At 42.6% G+C, this 15,630-nt stretch overlaps 1 protein-coding gene across 1 annotated transcript in view; it reads right to left on the bottom strand.

Moving 5' to 3' along the window:
- LOC115074071 (autophagy-related protein 16-like) overlaps positions 1-15,630 on the bottom strand; it is an 83,042-nt gene that overhangs the window by 20,140 nt on the left and 47,272 nt on the right. The window contains exons 3-5 of the mRNA XM_029573185.1: positions 5,867-5,948; positions 5,452-5,548; positions 5,292-5,365 (exon numbers count right to left, since the gene is read on the bottom strand). Of these exons, the coding sequence (XP_029429045.1) occupies positions 5,292-5,365; positions 5,452-5,548; positions 5,867-5,948 (253 nt within the window). The remainder of the gene's footprint in view (positions 1-5,291; positions 5,366-5,451; positions 5,549-5,866; positions 5,949-15,630) is intronic.

A 15,630-nucleotide genomic window follows, 5' to 3' on the forward strand; every position in this document is an offset into this window, starting at 1 on the left:
CTGAGTTGTAGTTCAGATTACATCCATGAGACAAAGAACTTCAGGTGCTAGCATGCAATGGGGCAAAACCTGGAGTGGTTTTACCGAGTAAGCTGACTTGGGGTGAGATGGCAACCCAAATACATCCCTAACAAGTGTTAACGGTGACTGAAAAGACATCACACAGAGCACATATTGAAAGAGCAGTCACATGCACTAACACTTACTGCTAGGATACCAGCTGTATCCTAGCAGTAAGTGTTAGTAAGTGATACAGACTGCAACCTGACCTTACTTTTGTAATCCTGTCAGGTAGTCTTGAAATCTACACACAGTTCATGTGGAAAGTCCCTGTGCCTTCTAATATCGCTAGTACTTCTCACGTCTTGTGTTGCCAATCTGCTTGGGCAGCTCAGTGCAGAACCTACTTGAAAATTCATTCTCCATAGAGCTTACCATGTAATAAAGATCCACCTACAATGCAACAGAGATTCAGATATAGAATACGAAGGCACATGTTTAGTATCAAGAACACAGCGGGATACTCAGCGGTAAGGCCTGAAAGGCTGCCTCCCCAACACGTGTGCTCTGTGGCCTCTCTCAAACACCTCCAGTCACAACTAGCAAAGACGTGTAACAGGGTAAAGCAATGAAGAGGATGCAGACAGATAGTGCCACTTGGCACAGTTCTTTGGTTTTCACTTTTTTTCCATTCATATCCCCGAAACGCATTAAACAGAGATTAACGATATTATTACATATTATATGATTTTGTTTTTCAAGTGTATAACATTTTCCTGTTATTTCATGAAGATGTCTAATGAAAATAAAGTTTAAATAAAAAAAAAACAAAACAAAAAAAACCAGAGAAAGCAAGGAAATAAATGGTAAAGGATTTACCTTCCCATCCTCAAACTGTCAAAAAAGTGCCAATTGCCACAGAATACAAGGATCATAGGTGGCTCCTGGGAAACTCGCCATCACACTGGGGATATTGTAAAGATTCTGGCTGCTAGGCAGCCCTTCCACCAGCAGAGGCCCTCACTGAGCCATGCTCACACCCACCCTAGCATTGCCTTGATGCCCACATGACTCAGCAAGCCCAGCCTCTCTCACAACTCTGTGCCTCGAGTCACCTTGGCTCTCTGATTTGGCCCATCTGCCTTGTTACTTCATGGCCCTTGTGGCCTTTTTGCTTTATTTTGTCCTATGGCCTCCTTGGCCTTCCTGCCTTGTTCTTCAGCCTCCTTGGCCCACTTGCCCTGCCTTGAAGCCTTTGGGTCTTCCAATCTGTTGCTTGCTTGTCTAGTCCTATCCAGTCCTTCCTGTGGCACCTGTTCCCAATGAGCCCTCTGTTCCAACCTGTCTCTCCCTCTCCAGCCCCAGACTTTGTCTCTAGCTCCTGCCTGTTGTCAGTTCCAGCCTAGTCTCCAGCCCTGGCCTAATCAGACTGCTCTCATTCCAGGAAAGTCCTGCCGGCCTACAGAACCTATGGGCTCAACCCAAGGGGGAGGGCACTGGCCAGACAGAAGACCCCGTCCTGCTGTGTCCTGAAGTCCTATACTGCTGGGGAAACACTTGAATCCAGCCTGCCTGTGACAGATGTGTATGTGTGCATCACACATTACTTGAACACAGAGAGTGGAAGAGTTTGCATTCCGGTAGGTCTTTTCCCTTTCACAGGCTGGGACGAGAGCAACATGGTTATAGTCCTTAGCACCCAAATCATTAGGGAACTGCACCACTGTATAGAAATCTATCTTCAAGGCCTGCAGTTCTTGATGTGATCATGAGTGTAGCAGCACACAACTCACTGCACCTGGTGCAAAGACCTGGAAGAGGCTGCTTGGGACAGGCCACATACTACACCGGACAGTAGTTTGGAATGAGCCTGAAGCCATTAAATGCAAGAAGCTCAAGTAGTTTCATTAGGCCTGGAATGGCATGGAACCCAGTTGAGACAGGATGAGCTCCTCCTAGAAAGTTATAATGGCAGCAGAGCTCAAACAGTATTTCCTAATTACCTTGTCCTATGGAAGACCCAGCAAGGGCCCTGTGTTGGCTTCTAAGTGATGATGCTAACTGAGCCCCCTGCGGCACCACACGCTCCTGTTCCCCATCTGGCATCAGGAGCATGTCTGCCTGCCTTCCCTCTCACTGCTGCTGTATGCAGCCTGAAGCATCCAGAAACACGGCCTGATAGGAAAACTAATTAATAGGCTTCGAGCTAGGAAGGTGTGAACAGAAAAATTCCTATAAGAATTGCCTGATTTTGCACAATATTTTAGGCCAAAACCCAAATAACTACAACTCCTTAGCTGTAGTTTTGGGGTTTTGTTTTTTTTTCATCTTCTGCATTATTTTACCACGAGCACAGGAACTCTCTCATTGGCAAAACTGGCAAACTTCCCTATTTGCATAAAAGTTAGCATTACAAGTTTTTGCCAGACAATATTGGAAGTGTAACACCCACATAGCTTTCCTTTTACTGAAAAATTTTACATTTGGGAGTTATGGTTTAAAAGTATGCTGGGTCTTTAAATCTTGCCATCTGTTGTACGTCCTGTGTGAATGAAACGAGACCTCTAGTGAGTAGTGTTCCACCTTCACGGAGCGGAAGGATGGAGGGCTGCCATCTCCAAAAAAAACAAACCAAAAAATAAAAACAGGGGTGGGTAAGAGTATGGGGTAAAGGTGTGGCCTGCTTGTTACAGCGGTTGCTACCCCTAATTAAGCTGGATGTTCACTTGGATGCAGATACGGCGCTGCTCTCTAAATTGGTGGTGGGGTGGAGGGGAATTAGGGCTGGAGGGTACTGGAAGCCAATAGTAACAGGTGGGAGAGAGAAAAAGGGAAAAAAATGGATAAAGTGCGTAGCTTGCTGGGCAGACTTGATGGGCCATTTGGTCTTCTTCTGACGTCATTTCTATGTAGAGGGATAGTCTCCAAAGAGGGCTCTGTAAGAGAGACCACTAGGATCCAGGGAACCGGTGAGAGCTGCTCAGCTGCCGAGCTGGGAGTGCAGTAGTTTCACCCGATTCAGCTGCTACAAATCACAGGCCTGAGAGCTCAGGAGGTCTGTGTGTGTTCTGTACCACTGAATCCTGCTCACTTCTGAACTGTGGTGCGCCTTCTGCAAACAAAGCAAAAAAAAGTCTTTTGGAACCCGAAATGGCATGGGAGTTCTGCTGGGTGAAAGGGCTGGCAGCCATGCTGGGCTGCTCCCCAAGTGAAAACCAAAAAAAAATCTAAAAGATTAAATTTAAAATTTGTGTACTTGCAACTGAATCCTGGGATTCAAAATCTAAAAACCAACAGAGACCCAGGTGTTACACAAATACCACACGCTGCGGCCATTTAATGTGCGGTAAGGCCCTACCCAGAGCTGTAGCCAGGCAATTGGCACCTATGGCCAAGTGACAATCTGCGCCTTCCCCCATTATACAACACACGACGCCACGAGTCGGGAGACTCTGTTCAATGTTTGTACAGTAATGCCCCTGGCCAGTGCAAGGGTGTTAGGTGCCCTAGGAAAACTTTACAGCCTTGTACCCCCCCCCCCCCCCCCTTTCCTCATACACAATTAAAAATTATGCATTTATAATAGATTTTACAGGAAAAAAGAACATTCAAAGCAGAGTCTTCTGAGGTAAAAATAGCACTTGCAAAATGTATATTATATTTACGTGCACTGCGGAGGTGCCAACCAGAAAAGCCTGCAAAAAAGCAAGAGCCGCTTGGAATCTATATGGTATTAGGCCCACTGTAATGCATCTTGGGCATGGGCAGGACCCTCAGAGAGCCAGTCAAACAGCAACAACCCTACCTATGAAAATTAATACTGCAAATATTACACCAGGCCTAAAATAATAATACACACCCCCCCCTAAAAGGAAAACAGAACAAGCCAAGCTGCTTTAGACCCCTACATAGATACTACACACTAATGGAATAACTCACTTCAATTACACATGCAAAATACAGATACATCCTCAAATACAGAATAGAGAGACCATCCAGTAAAAATAGAAATGTACAGACAAAAACTGAACTGGAAACTGCAACAAGTCAAATTCTGTATGCACTGCAACAATGGAAAAAAAAACCCCAGAAACATTACCATTCCTCACAAAACAAAAAATTAGTAAAACCATACCAATAAAAAGAATAATTCAAAACTATTATTGAATAGAATAGCATTCAATAATTAAAAACTCATAAAAATCTTCCAAACAAACATTAAACACCACCCAACACTTTAAGGATATTACACAATTCTCCGTTGTCCATTCCTTGGAACGTTTGATTTCCAGATGCCCTGCAATCGTCATGGATAAGCAGGCAGAGGGTAAATGGGATAGTTCACACACACACACACACACACACACCCTCTCTCTCTAGGATGCAACAGCACTCTCCTTCTTCAGCACCCATGGCCATGGGAATGACTTCTGGCAATGGGGCCGAGCCAGCTCTAGCATTGAACTACTTCTGGCAGAGGCGCTCCTCCTCCTCTGAAGCAGCATAGCCCCGCCGAAATGGTTGATGTTGCAAGCGCTGCCCTAGTAAATGGAAAAGCAGCGCGGCCCTGCCAGAATCAGCGGCGTTGCCAGCGTGGCCGCGCTGCTTTTCCACTTACTAAGGCCATGCTTACCATGCCATCAATTTCGATGGGGCAGCATTGCTTTTCTTTTGCTGAGGACCTGCCGGTGGTTGGCCGCACTGCTCTCATTGGTGCCTTTTGGTAGCGGCGCCTATGACCAAGGCCATTAGGCATACTACGGCTCTGGCCCTACCACATCTAAGAAAGTGAGGCCCTAAGATCATAAGCCTCCTGGCAGGGAAAGGCCTATTGTACTTGATTTGTAACTCACCTTGAGCTCAGGTTTGAAAAGGTAAGTAATTAAACCTAAAAATCAAAATCCAAAGAGCTCTCCTTCTGAAACTCATAGGGTGTTGTATATTAGGGCAGAAAACTGGGGGATGCTTTTAAATCAGGTCTGTATCTCTGCCATATTTCCCTGGTCTCTGATGACATCCGAGCCAATTGGGGGGTTGCTGTAATCAACACAAATTATCCCTGCTTAGACAGAGTGAACTAGTTTGCTCAGTATTGGGGGTGCTCAAGCACACACAGAGCTGGCCCCCGTGTCTGAAGATCTTCCATCTCTCCATGTGTAGAGCAGAACTGTCGATTGGCACTGACATTCTTGTAGTTTCCTCCTTTACAATAGTTTTTCGGCAATGAACATTTTAGCTATTTAAATGACAATTTACCACATGATCATAAAATTCTTCACTTTGGCTCTCACCTTGCTTGATAGTCTTGTATTTCAGTTTCCTTTAGCTGGAGGGTTTTGTTTAGGTCAAGTACAGTCTGCGATAGCTTCCGAGATAGAAACAAGAGAACGTTTTCAGTGCTGGCGCCTTCTTCTCAGAAAGTGTGTGACTGAGCAGCATCTCGGCGCTCACCTCTTTCCAAGCCTTATGCAGCTCTGCTAACTCTAGCTGGTGTTGTATTTGCAGGACAGCAGTATCCAGACGCATTCTTTCCTGGGGTGGTGAAGCACTATTAAGAAAAGAGGGAGTCTTGTAAAAAGAATTATTTATCTAGGTAAATTTAACGCAGACTAACTGAGAATATAGAAATGATTAGTTGAACTATATTTAGATATAGTTTTCAAAATTTACCTCCATCACAAATTAGCCAATAAAAAGGTAACAAATGTTCCTTATCTATCTTTTATTTTAACATATCTAAATGGAATAGCATGGCAATTTTATTCAAAGCTCATTAAAAGCACCTCCTTCCCCTTTCCTAATTCTGAAAGTCCCTTTGAATGTCACTGAACCGCAGAACATACAGTTTATTATCTACTCCCAATACCTAAACTCTGTCTTGTTGATTTCCAACTGCAACTTCTCTGCCAGAAACTTCTGCAGATCCAGTCTATCCACAAGTTTTGCATCTGTAAGAAAAAGGAGATACGCTCAGATTCATAGCATGAGAGAAAACTTTGGGGGTTCGCAGGGCCAGGGGTACATTGTATCTGTGGGCCTGCAAGCTAATTTTCCATCAGAACTGATACGGGCAGCAGACTCCATTCATCCTTTAGTCTTCTCAACCAGTGGCAGTAAGCGTCATGAGCAAGTAAGGCTGAGACCACCACAAGCTGAGTGCTTTATATGTATGGCTCCCAAGAAGAGGCCATTAGGCTTTATGCCTGGCCTTCTACCCACCAGGAGGGTGTGGCATAGCCAGGACTGATTTTTTGGGTGGGCACAAGGTTAACATGGGTGGGTTGTATCTTACTGATAAATAATGCCATATACTGCACCCTAGAATAACTTTAAGTAATTTGCAACAGCCATTATGTATCATGTATGAACCTTTAAAATAATTTACCTCAATTATTTCAAGCACTTACCAGCATTAAAATTTCCTAATCAGAATTTGATATTTATTGCAGTTTATAAATGCACAAGTATAGAAAACAATCAGATCCAATCATGTAAGAAAACAAAAATTAATGTATTCTTTCATGAACCATCTTTGCAGAAAACCAGAAATCTTCATAAATACAATACAATATAATTAATCATCAGAACAGGTGCAGCACAGAGCTAGGGCAATTCAAATCACAACTAACATGAAAAAATAAAATTCAAATTCTGGTGTCACCTCAGCAAAAAAATAACTCTCCACTGCTATTTTGTGAAGTAACACAAACTCTTGCAAAGAAAGAGGTATCTAGAACCTTGCCATACAGTCACAGCACTGACTCTCAGGATTCAAATAACAGCAACCTTATGAAAAAGCAGCAATGCAAATACTACACCAGGCCCTAGAAAATTAATACTTCACCTACGAGAATAACAGAACAAGCTGGACTACTATTACTACAGAGAAACTACACACTAGCAGAAATATTGTATTTCAGTCACACACAGGCAAAACAGAGACTGATCCTTACCTAATATAGAATTAAGAGACTACAAATTAGAAACAGAAACATGCAGATAAAACCAAAATAGAAAGCCTGAAAAACTAAAGTCTCTGAACAATGGAATACTGAAGAAAGAACAAAATACAAAAATATAAGAAATGCACATTCCTAAAGATGACATTTAAATTGCTAGCATCTCAAAATAATTTTTTTTTTACCTTTGTTGTCTGATCTTTGTATTTTTCTAATCAGTTGGTCCTGGTCTCTCTTTTTCCTATTTTTTCCCTTGTCACTCATTTCCTAATTCCTTTTCAGTGTCTTTCTTCTCTACTGACTTCTTCACACACACACACAGACACTCACTTTCTCACCCCTCCCTAGGCTTACATTCTTATGAACACACAGGCACCCATTCTCACCCACGCCTACACCCATTCAGGCTCCCATTCTCACACACCCACTCTCATCCACACAAGTCCGTGCACAGCTTCCGGTTCCACTTCCTCCCCTAGCAGGAAGATCAGCTGACCTCTCCTGCTGCCACCGGCCTCTTGCTATCTTCGGGCTGTATGGCCCACAGATCTTCCCACTTGGGGGGGAGGAAGCGGAAGCTGTGCGCGGCGCTTCCACCCCCCCCCCCCCCCCCAAACAGGAAGATCGGTAGGCCATTTGGCCGCAGGACCGCTTCCCCATGTGTGCCGTGCAAATGCACAGAATGGCGCGCCGGGCCTGGGTCCTCCTCTTCGCCATTGCAGGGTTGGGATCCCACGACAGCCTTGCAGGTCCGATGCCAGTTGTGGCAGCAGCCCATCCAGGCCCCAATTAGTGCATAGGTACGCAATATTAAAGCTTGCTCTGTCCTTTCCAGTGCCCAGTTGCCCCATCACTGTTAATCTCCTTTCTAACCAGGGCATGTGCAAGCTTTTTTGCTGCCCTGTGCCAACAATTACTGTGCTGCACCCCCCCCCCCCCCCCCCTTGTTTATTCATTGTCTGTCCCGAGTACATCCCACAAAAATCCAAGTTCCCTTCAGTGCTACAAACTGATACCATCCCCCCCCCCAGGTATTAGATGCCCTAGGGGAATCTTATAGCTTTGCACATTGCCTCCCCCCACCCCAACCTCCCCCCTCGGCCTGCTCCACACCTGCAGTTAAAAAGCTATACATTTGTAATAAGTGATATTTTTACTTTGATATTTTTCATGTAAAATGTTATTATATATTTATATGCACTGCTGTGATGCCAATCAGAAATCCTGTAAAAACATACTTGGAACCCGTATCGTATTAGACTTATTGTGATGGTGATGGGTGTGGGCTTGAGCCTTTGAAAGCTCAAATACACTTCCTAATAGGAGAATGCCTCACCTCAGTCACACATGCAGAACATAAACAGAGCCTCAAATACAGAATAGAGCAACCATAAAGTAGAAATACAAACGCGCAGACAAAAACTGAACTAGAAACCACAAGAAGCCAGACACTCTGTGAGGTGCAACAATGAAAAAACAGAACCATCACCATTCCTCAAATAATAAAATCAAGAAATAAAATAAATACTTAATCATAATAGTAAAGACATGCTAATTAATGATATTCCAAAAACAGATGACAAATAAAAGATCAAATAATTAAAAACTCACACAATTTTTAAAAAAAAGTCCCAAAGATCAATAAAATATTTCAAAACAGCAGACACATTAAATAACATTCGAAAAATAAAACTAAAAAGGATTTTAAAAATTAACACTTTCCATACCTGGGAACATTTGATTTGAAGCAGATAGAAGCTACTATATGAATAAGACAGCAGAAGCAGTTGCTATGGTGGCATTCGCAGCTCAGGAATCATCGGTATTCATAACTAAACACTGCCCATCTACCTTGACTTCAGGTGACTCGCAGTTGACCCTGCAAGCTGCTGTACTCACCCCTGCCTGGCTCAATGCACCTGGTGAAATTCAGAGAAGCTGCTTCCATCAGAGAGAGATACCTACACTGGAATCACCATTCAAGTTTTCATCCATGCCTGTGCATGCCAAGGGAAAGGTCTGCACAGCTAGCTTCCTAGAATACTCTTACAGATGATGTGATTTTCTGTAACATCATGTAGCCATTTGTGTAGTTGCTCAAGGGATCCAGGCATGGCAATAGGTGAGAAGCTTCCTCTGTACATTCTCAAGATGTCCTTCCTAAGACGTCCACCTCAGATAAGACCTATGGTGGCTCTAATGGGACAAAAAGCTATTACTTGCCCCCACAAAATTATCAATTTCATGGAAAGAAAAAGAGCAGGACAGTTACAAGAATGAGGCAATGAAGACAATTGTATAGTTATTCCCTTAGAAGAGCCTGCACAATCAACAAACATTGAAGAGACAAGATCAAAAGAATGAGACACTAACTTTGTACATATAAACAAAAAATGGATTGCTACATCCTTATTGTGGAAACCTTGAAGTCACAAGGGTCAACAAAAATGGAAGAGTAAAATGCGGCTGCCATTGGTGATCAAGATCCATGGATGAGGTAATTAATGGCATAGCTGACAACCACAGCAGCTGTTATGGAGTAAAATGATTGCAGTAACTCCATGCTGGATCGCAACACCAAGACGCCACTCAAACATCAGGCAAATGCTGGAATAGAGAGAGAGACAGGCTCAAGCTTTGTCTAATACAATGGCAGAGTTTGACATTCCTTGCAACTTTGGTACACAAGGTACAAACTTAGTCAATAGGGCCCTTTGATTGTAAGGCCTGAATGTAATCCACTTTGAAGAGTTACAAAAGACTTAATTATAAATAAAAAAGTTATTGAGTATGAGAAGGTTGTAGGGAAGGGAAGCAGTGGAGCTGAGGAAGGAGATGTGGTTGAAGGAACTGGAGGCAAGTAGCACAGCAAGGTTGCCAAGAATAAAAAACAGAATAAGCAAGGTACAGTCGGGTCAATAGCAAACGTGAAGATGTTTTATGAAAGAGATGCACAGGAATCATGCTAGAGGGAGCAATGTACCAGAGAGACAGAAACAGGATTCATGTCCTAGCATGTGCCTAATAGGGAGCCAAGGAAGAGCAGGGAACACCCGGCTATAGAAAAAGGGGAGGCCAAGGAAACTCCATGCAAGGGCAAAAGGTTGAGGAAGTAGAAGCCAAGAGGGCAGATAAGAGGGCTCAGGTGCAGGAAGAGAACGGAACAAAAAGGGTAAACCGCATCCGAATTTGTTTGGCAGGTTCTATAGCAGTGCCAGTATTAGAAACCATGAAGGAAAATATTTTACAGAATGAATACATCAGTATTTTTGAGATGCGGGGGAAGAGAAATACCATACAAACACTGCAACCTGTTAAGCAGGAACCGTGAATCACTAGAAACAGCTAATTGGTCCACAGCTTTCAGGATTTTAATGAGCATAATAGAGGAAAAACACCCAGACAAATGCTGTATATTATTTAAGTACCAGGATATGATATGCATTTCTAAGTTATGATAAGAAACTTATAAACAACCTAGCAAGAAACCCCAATTTAGAATAGAATGAAAGATCAACAAGTTATGGCTTGAGATGATAGATATATATATATATATATATATATATATATATAGGCCTGGATTTGTCAATAGGCACCCTAGGCCTATGCCTAAGGCAGCAAAAGTCTGGGGGGGCAGCACAGAACAGGCCTATGCTCTCTGATCCAGTCCTTCCCTCGCAGGCAGTAAGCAGGGAACAGGAGGGCTAAGACTGGAGCAGACATAGCAAAGGGGGATCATTTTGGAGAGGTAATGTGGAGAGCTCTAGTTGCCCCATCTCAAAAAATAAAAAACATAGCGGACTAGAAAATGTGCAGAGGAGGACAACAAAAATGATAAAAGGGAATGGAACGGCTCTCCTACGATGAGAGACCATGCAGATTAGGGCTCCTCAGCTTGGAAGAGAGACAACATGAGAGAAGTTTATAAAAATCGGGAGTCTGTGGAACAGGTAGATAAATGATTTTTCACCCTTTCAAGAAGGGGGACACTGCATGAAACTAACAACCAGCAGATTTAAAACAAATAGTAGAAAGTACTTTTACACTCTGCACACTATCAAGCTGTGGAATCTGTTGCCAGAGGATGTGGTCAAGACGACTAGTATAGCGGGGTTTAAAAGAGGTTTGGAGAAGTTCCTGATGGAAATCTCTGAAACACATTATTAGCCAGGGAGACTAAAGAAAGCTATTGCTAGCCCTGGCAATAAGTAACAGGAAATAGATCTACTTTATGGGATCTACTGGGTACTTGTCACCTCGGAGACAGTATGCTGGGCTCACTGGACTTTGGTCTGACCCAACATGGCATTTCGTAGGTCAGAAGGGGCTGTGTGAAGGATTTTTGGGGGTGAGGAGAGAGGCTGGGGGGATATAAGGGGATTATGTGTCAGTGTGTGAGAGAGAAGGGAAGAAGGGCAGTGTTTTTGTGTGCGAGAAGGGATTGGTGCCATGCTTGTGGGAATGCCAGTGCCAGATTGAGTTGGAGGTTAGAGAGGGGATACCAAGAAGAGCAGAACTGGAGCATGGTAGGGACAATTACCTCCTCCCCCTCAACTGCAATTCATATCCTGATTCTGTCCGTCAGATGCTAGAACCTCCCTCCCTGTCTTCCTCTCCCTTCTCCCCAGATCCTGGAAACCACTCTCCAACTCCTGACTTCCTTCTTCCCCCACTTCCTGTTTAGTGTACAAGTTATCTGGCTAACGTGTCCTGGATATTCAGTGGGAGAAACATCCCCAGAACATAACCAGATGTTCTTTTGCATATCGTCAGTTATGTATAAAGCTATTCAGATATGGTTAGCCGAACAACATTAGACTTAACTGGATATATTAAAAAAAAAAAAAAAAAAAAATAGAATATATCTGGTTAAGATACGTTCCATTAAAAAAAAAAAAAAAAAAAGACAAACCCCGAGGCCTGTCCCCCGCCTCCCTCCCACCTGAGTTGCAAAGGCTTTTTTTTCTTTTCTAAACATTAAAACACATTTTGGAGCCGGTAGCCCCCGCCCCCTCCCTGCTCAGACTTCCCTCTATACTTCAGGCATTTCAATTTAACGGTGTCCAGATTCGCTTCTCCCCAACCCTCAATCGTAGTATCCTAGCAACGGCAGAAGCCCCAGCCCCGGCTCACAGCAGGAGGCCGCACTGACCCTGCAAACCAACGGTACAGGGCGGGAGGCGGGAATCCCGACACCGCAACACTGACATTTTTTGAAGCATAAAGGGAATTCGGAGCATAGGGGGAGGGAGGCTCCCGTCACCCAAAACTTTTTTTTATATTAAAAGGTGCATGGGGGAGGGGGGGGGGCTAGTTTGGCCCTGTAAGGCCTTTGCAACTTGGGTGGGTGGGAGGCAGGGAATAGGCTGCAATTATTATTATTTTTTTTTAATGGAACGTAACTTAGCTGGATATATAATATATATCTGGTTAAGTATACAACCACACGAGGCCGGATAACAAGACCCCTCCCTGGAACACCCTCTTTATACCTTGCAAAATTACAGCCCGATAACTACATATCCAGCTATAAATTTAACCAGATATTCTGTTCAGTCCATTTAGATGGATAACTTGTGAGTTATCTGTTTAAATAGCTTTTGAATATCTACTCCCTCATGTTTATAATGTAAAAAAAAAAAAAAAAAAAAAAAAAAAGAGAACCGTTTTCTCAATTTGCTTTTTAATTTTCAAAAGATAAGTCACAACAGCACCAACAGTGCTTAGGGGGAGGCAAAATCCTAAATCCGTGACTGCATATAGGCTCTCCGGGACCATCACCTAACACGTATCAACCATGTTATAGCTTTTTTGGCCATTTCACAAGGGCACACCAGGACAAAACGCAATCCCACCAACCTCATCAGGCTAGAACCACAAAAGGAAAGGGCCATATAAGCTCTTTAACAGTGAATATTGGAAATATGCAAACAACTATTGATTCAAGCATGCAATGTGGGATGGGTCATCCACAATCCAGGGATTTCTGGGGCCAGAACAAGGTCAGCTTCGGTTCTGACAACAAGGAGGAGGGCTTACATGGCAGGGCCCCCATACCAATAACCTTACCCAGTTTGAGAGTGTGTCGGAGTTGCTGATCCAGAGTAAGTAAAGTTGGTAGTATAATTTTTTTTTGCAGGATTTACACTCTACAATGGCCTCTAAGGCAACACAAATGCTAGAAACCTTAATACAACAGAAGACAATTTAGAGGCAATTAAGAAGAAAACACATTCAGGATGAGTCACCATTTCTCCTTTTCTGGAAGACATCTTAGTAAATGACTGTTTGGACCCAATTTTCAGAATTTAATGTGCGTTTTGATCACATGTTGGAGATGGTGCCGAAACGGAATCAAAGACCATGGGCAGTGAAGGCGCACATTGAGACAGCTTTTAGACTCCTAATTCAAACCCTGCTGGTTTTCAGCTGCTCAGTTTTCAGATTTTAAGTGAACATGACGACAAATGCCTGGCAATGAGATTTTCCATCTCCTGTTCATACTTTGAGAGGTTTAAGTAGTGGAACAAGATATTGGCAGAGGCAAGATTACTCATTGATAAAATTATTTTTGTGCTCTTCAAGACTGATGGATGTGGCTAGGCCTTACTGCCATCTGTACACAAAGCATAGGAAATGGGAAAACCACTGATGCATCAAAAAACAAAAAAAAAAGGTTCTAGCCAAGTTTTGACATTTTTCAGTACAAAAATAGATTCGGGGTTAATGGAGTCCTACCTTCTGCAGACCAAATTAGCTGTACTGTCAGAGTAAAGGAAGTCATCAGACACTACCAATTGGTAGTGTCTGAATCAGACACTACCAATCACTACAATGTTTTACTTCTTGTTAAACTTTTTATCTTTCCTTTAACTCTAATCCCAGTTAGAATAACCCCTGTTTTATTGTAACTTTTTCTTCCGTGCACTTGTTATACTCCTGTAATGTATACTCTTATGTTTTAGTTATGTACATTATAATGTATTGATCACCCCTTGTTTTATGTAAACCGACATGATACGAACTCCCGTGAATGCCGGTATAGAAAAACACAAATAAATAAAAATAAATAAAGTCATGGTTAAGCACAAGCAATTGGTGATATAAAAGGCCTTAAAGGCAAAGTTTGTAAGGAGATTAGCTCAGGCCACTATCTTATCAGGATTAACAAAATCCAGAACACTATGGAGATATGACAGAAATTCCTAATTTCTTACAATGGTGGAGAGCGCTCCCTCTCTTTTCTGAAGGGTTTTGGAGTTTATTTATTTTTAGCATTTTTTATATACCGAGGTATAGCAGAGTTGCCTTCACTCCGGTTTACATACAGAAACATGTTACATAGAACGATGTATGAAGATTACAATTTAAAATTAACGGTAGTAAATACAACAGGAGAATGTATAACAAGATAACACAGGATAGAACCCTGAATAGATGTACATATATCTCATGAAGCATTGAAGGGCATCTGTATCATTGTAACAGGGAGATTGAAGATTGAAAAATGGCAGAATATATAAAAGAATTTTAAAGTCATTGAGTGCTATCTTTAAAAGATTGGCTGAGAAGCCAGGGTTTTAAGTCTTTTTTGAAGGATTTTAAGTTATCTTGATTGGTGAGGCAATGAGGAAGCGAGTTCCAGAGCTTAGGGCCGATGATGGAAAAGGCTCTGTTTCTGGTGGAGGATAATTTAGCCTGTGGTAGTGAGGGAATCACTAGATTAATTTTGCTGGCGGTTCGTGTAGTACGTTGGGAGCAATGGATGTGAATGATGTCATCAAAGGCAGAATTGTCGGCATTGTATATTGCTTTGTGGAGTATGGTTAGGACTTTGAATTCTGCTCTTTTTTCAATAGGGAGCCACTGTAATTGGTTGAGAACAGGTGTAATGTGATCAGCTTTTCTTGTACCTGTTAGAACTCTGGCTGCAGCATTCTGAAGGAGCTGCAAGGGTCTCAAGGAAGATTTTGGAAGGCCAATCAATAGGGAGTTGCAGTAATCCAAACCTGAAAAAATGAGGGCTTGAAGGACAGTTTTGAAATCATGGGGGTGGAGTAGGGGTTTTAGATGTTTTATTATTTGAAGTTTGTGAAAGCCTTCCTTTATTTTTGTGGAGATGTGTTTTTTGTAGATTAGGTCAGTGTCTAACCAGACACCCAGGTCTTTAACGCTCTCTTTGAGAAGGACGAGGGTCTTGTCAAAGTAGAAGGGTGGAATTGTTAAATGTCCAGGATTTTTTTTGGCAATTAGGATACATTCGGTTTTGCTTGTATTTAGACATAATTTAAGATGAATTAGCAAGTTTCTGATAGTATCCAAGTGTGAGGCTGCTTTAGACATAGCATCTTCTATCGAGGAAGAAATAGGAATGAGTAATTGAATATCGTCTGCATACATGGAATACGTTATGTCAAGACTAGATAAGAGATGGCAAAGAGGGGTCAGGTAGATGTTGAATAAAATTGGTGAAAGTGCTGATCCTTGAGGCACACCTGTATCGAGGGGGATAGGAGAAGAAGAGCTATTGTTGTGAAAAACTTTGAAGTGTCTGTTACTGAGGAAGGATGAGAACCAACTGAGAGTTTTGCCAGCCAGCCCAATGGATTCTAGACAGGAGATGAGAATTTTATGATCCACTGTATCGAAGGCAGCAGAGAGGTCTAAGAGA

The sequence above is a fragment of the Rhinatrema bivittatum genome, chromosome 12, assembly GCF_901001135.1.
Source record: "Rhinatrema bivittatum chromosome 12, aRhiBiv1.1, whole genome shotgun sequence".
NCBI classification, from domain to species: domain Eukaryota; kingdom Metazoa; phylum Chordata; class Amphibia; order Gymnophiona; family Rhinatrematidae; genus Rhinatrema; species Rhinatrema bivittatum.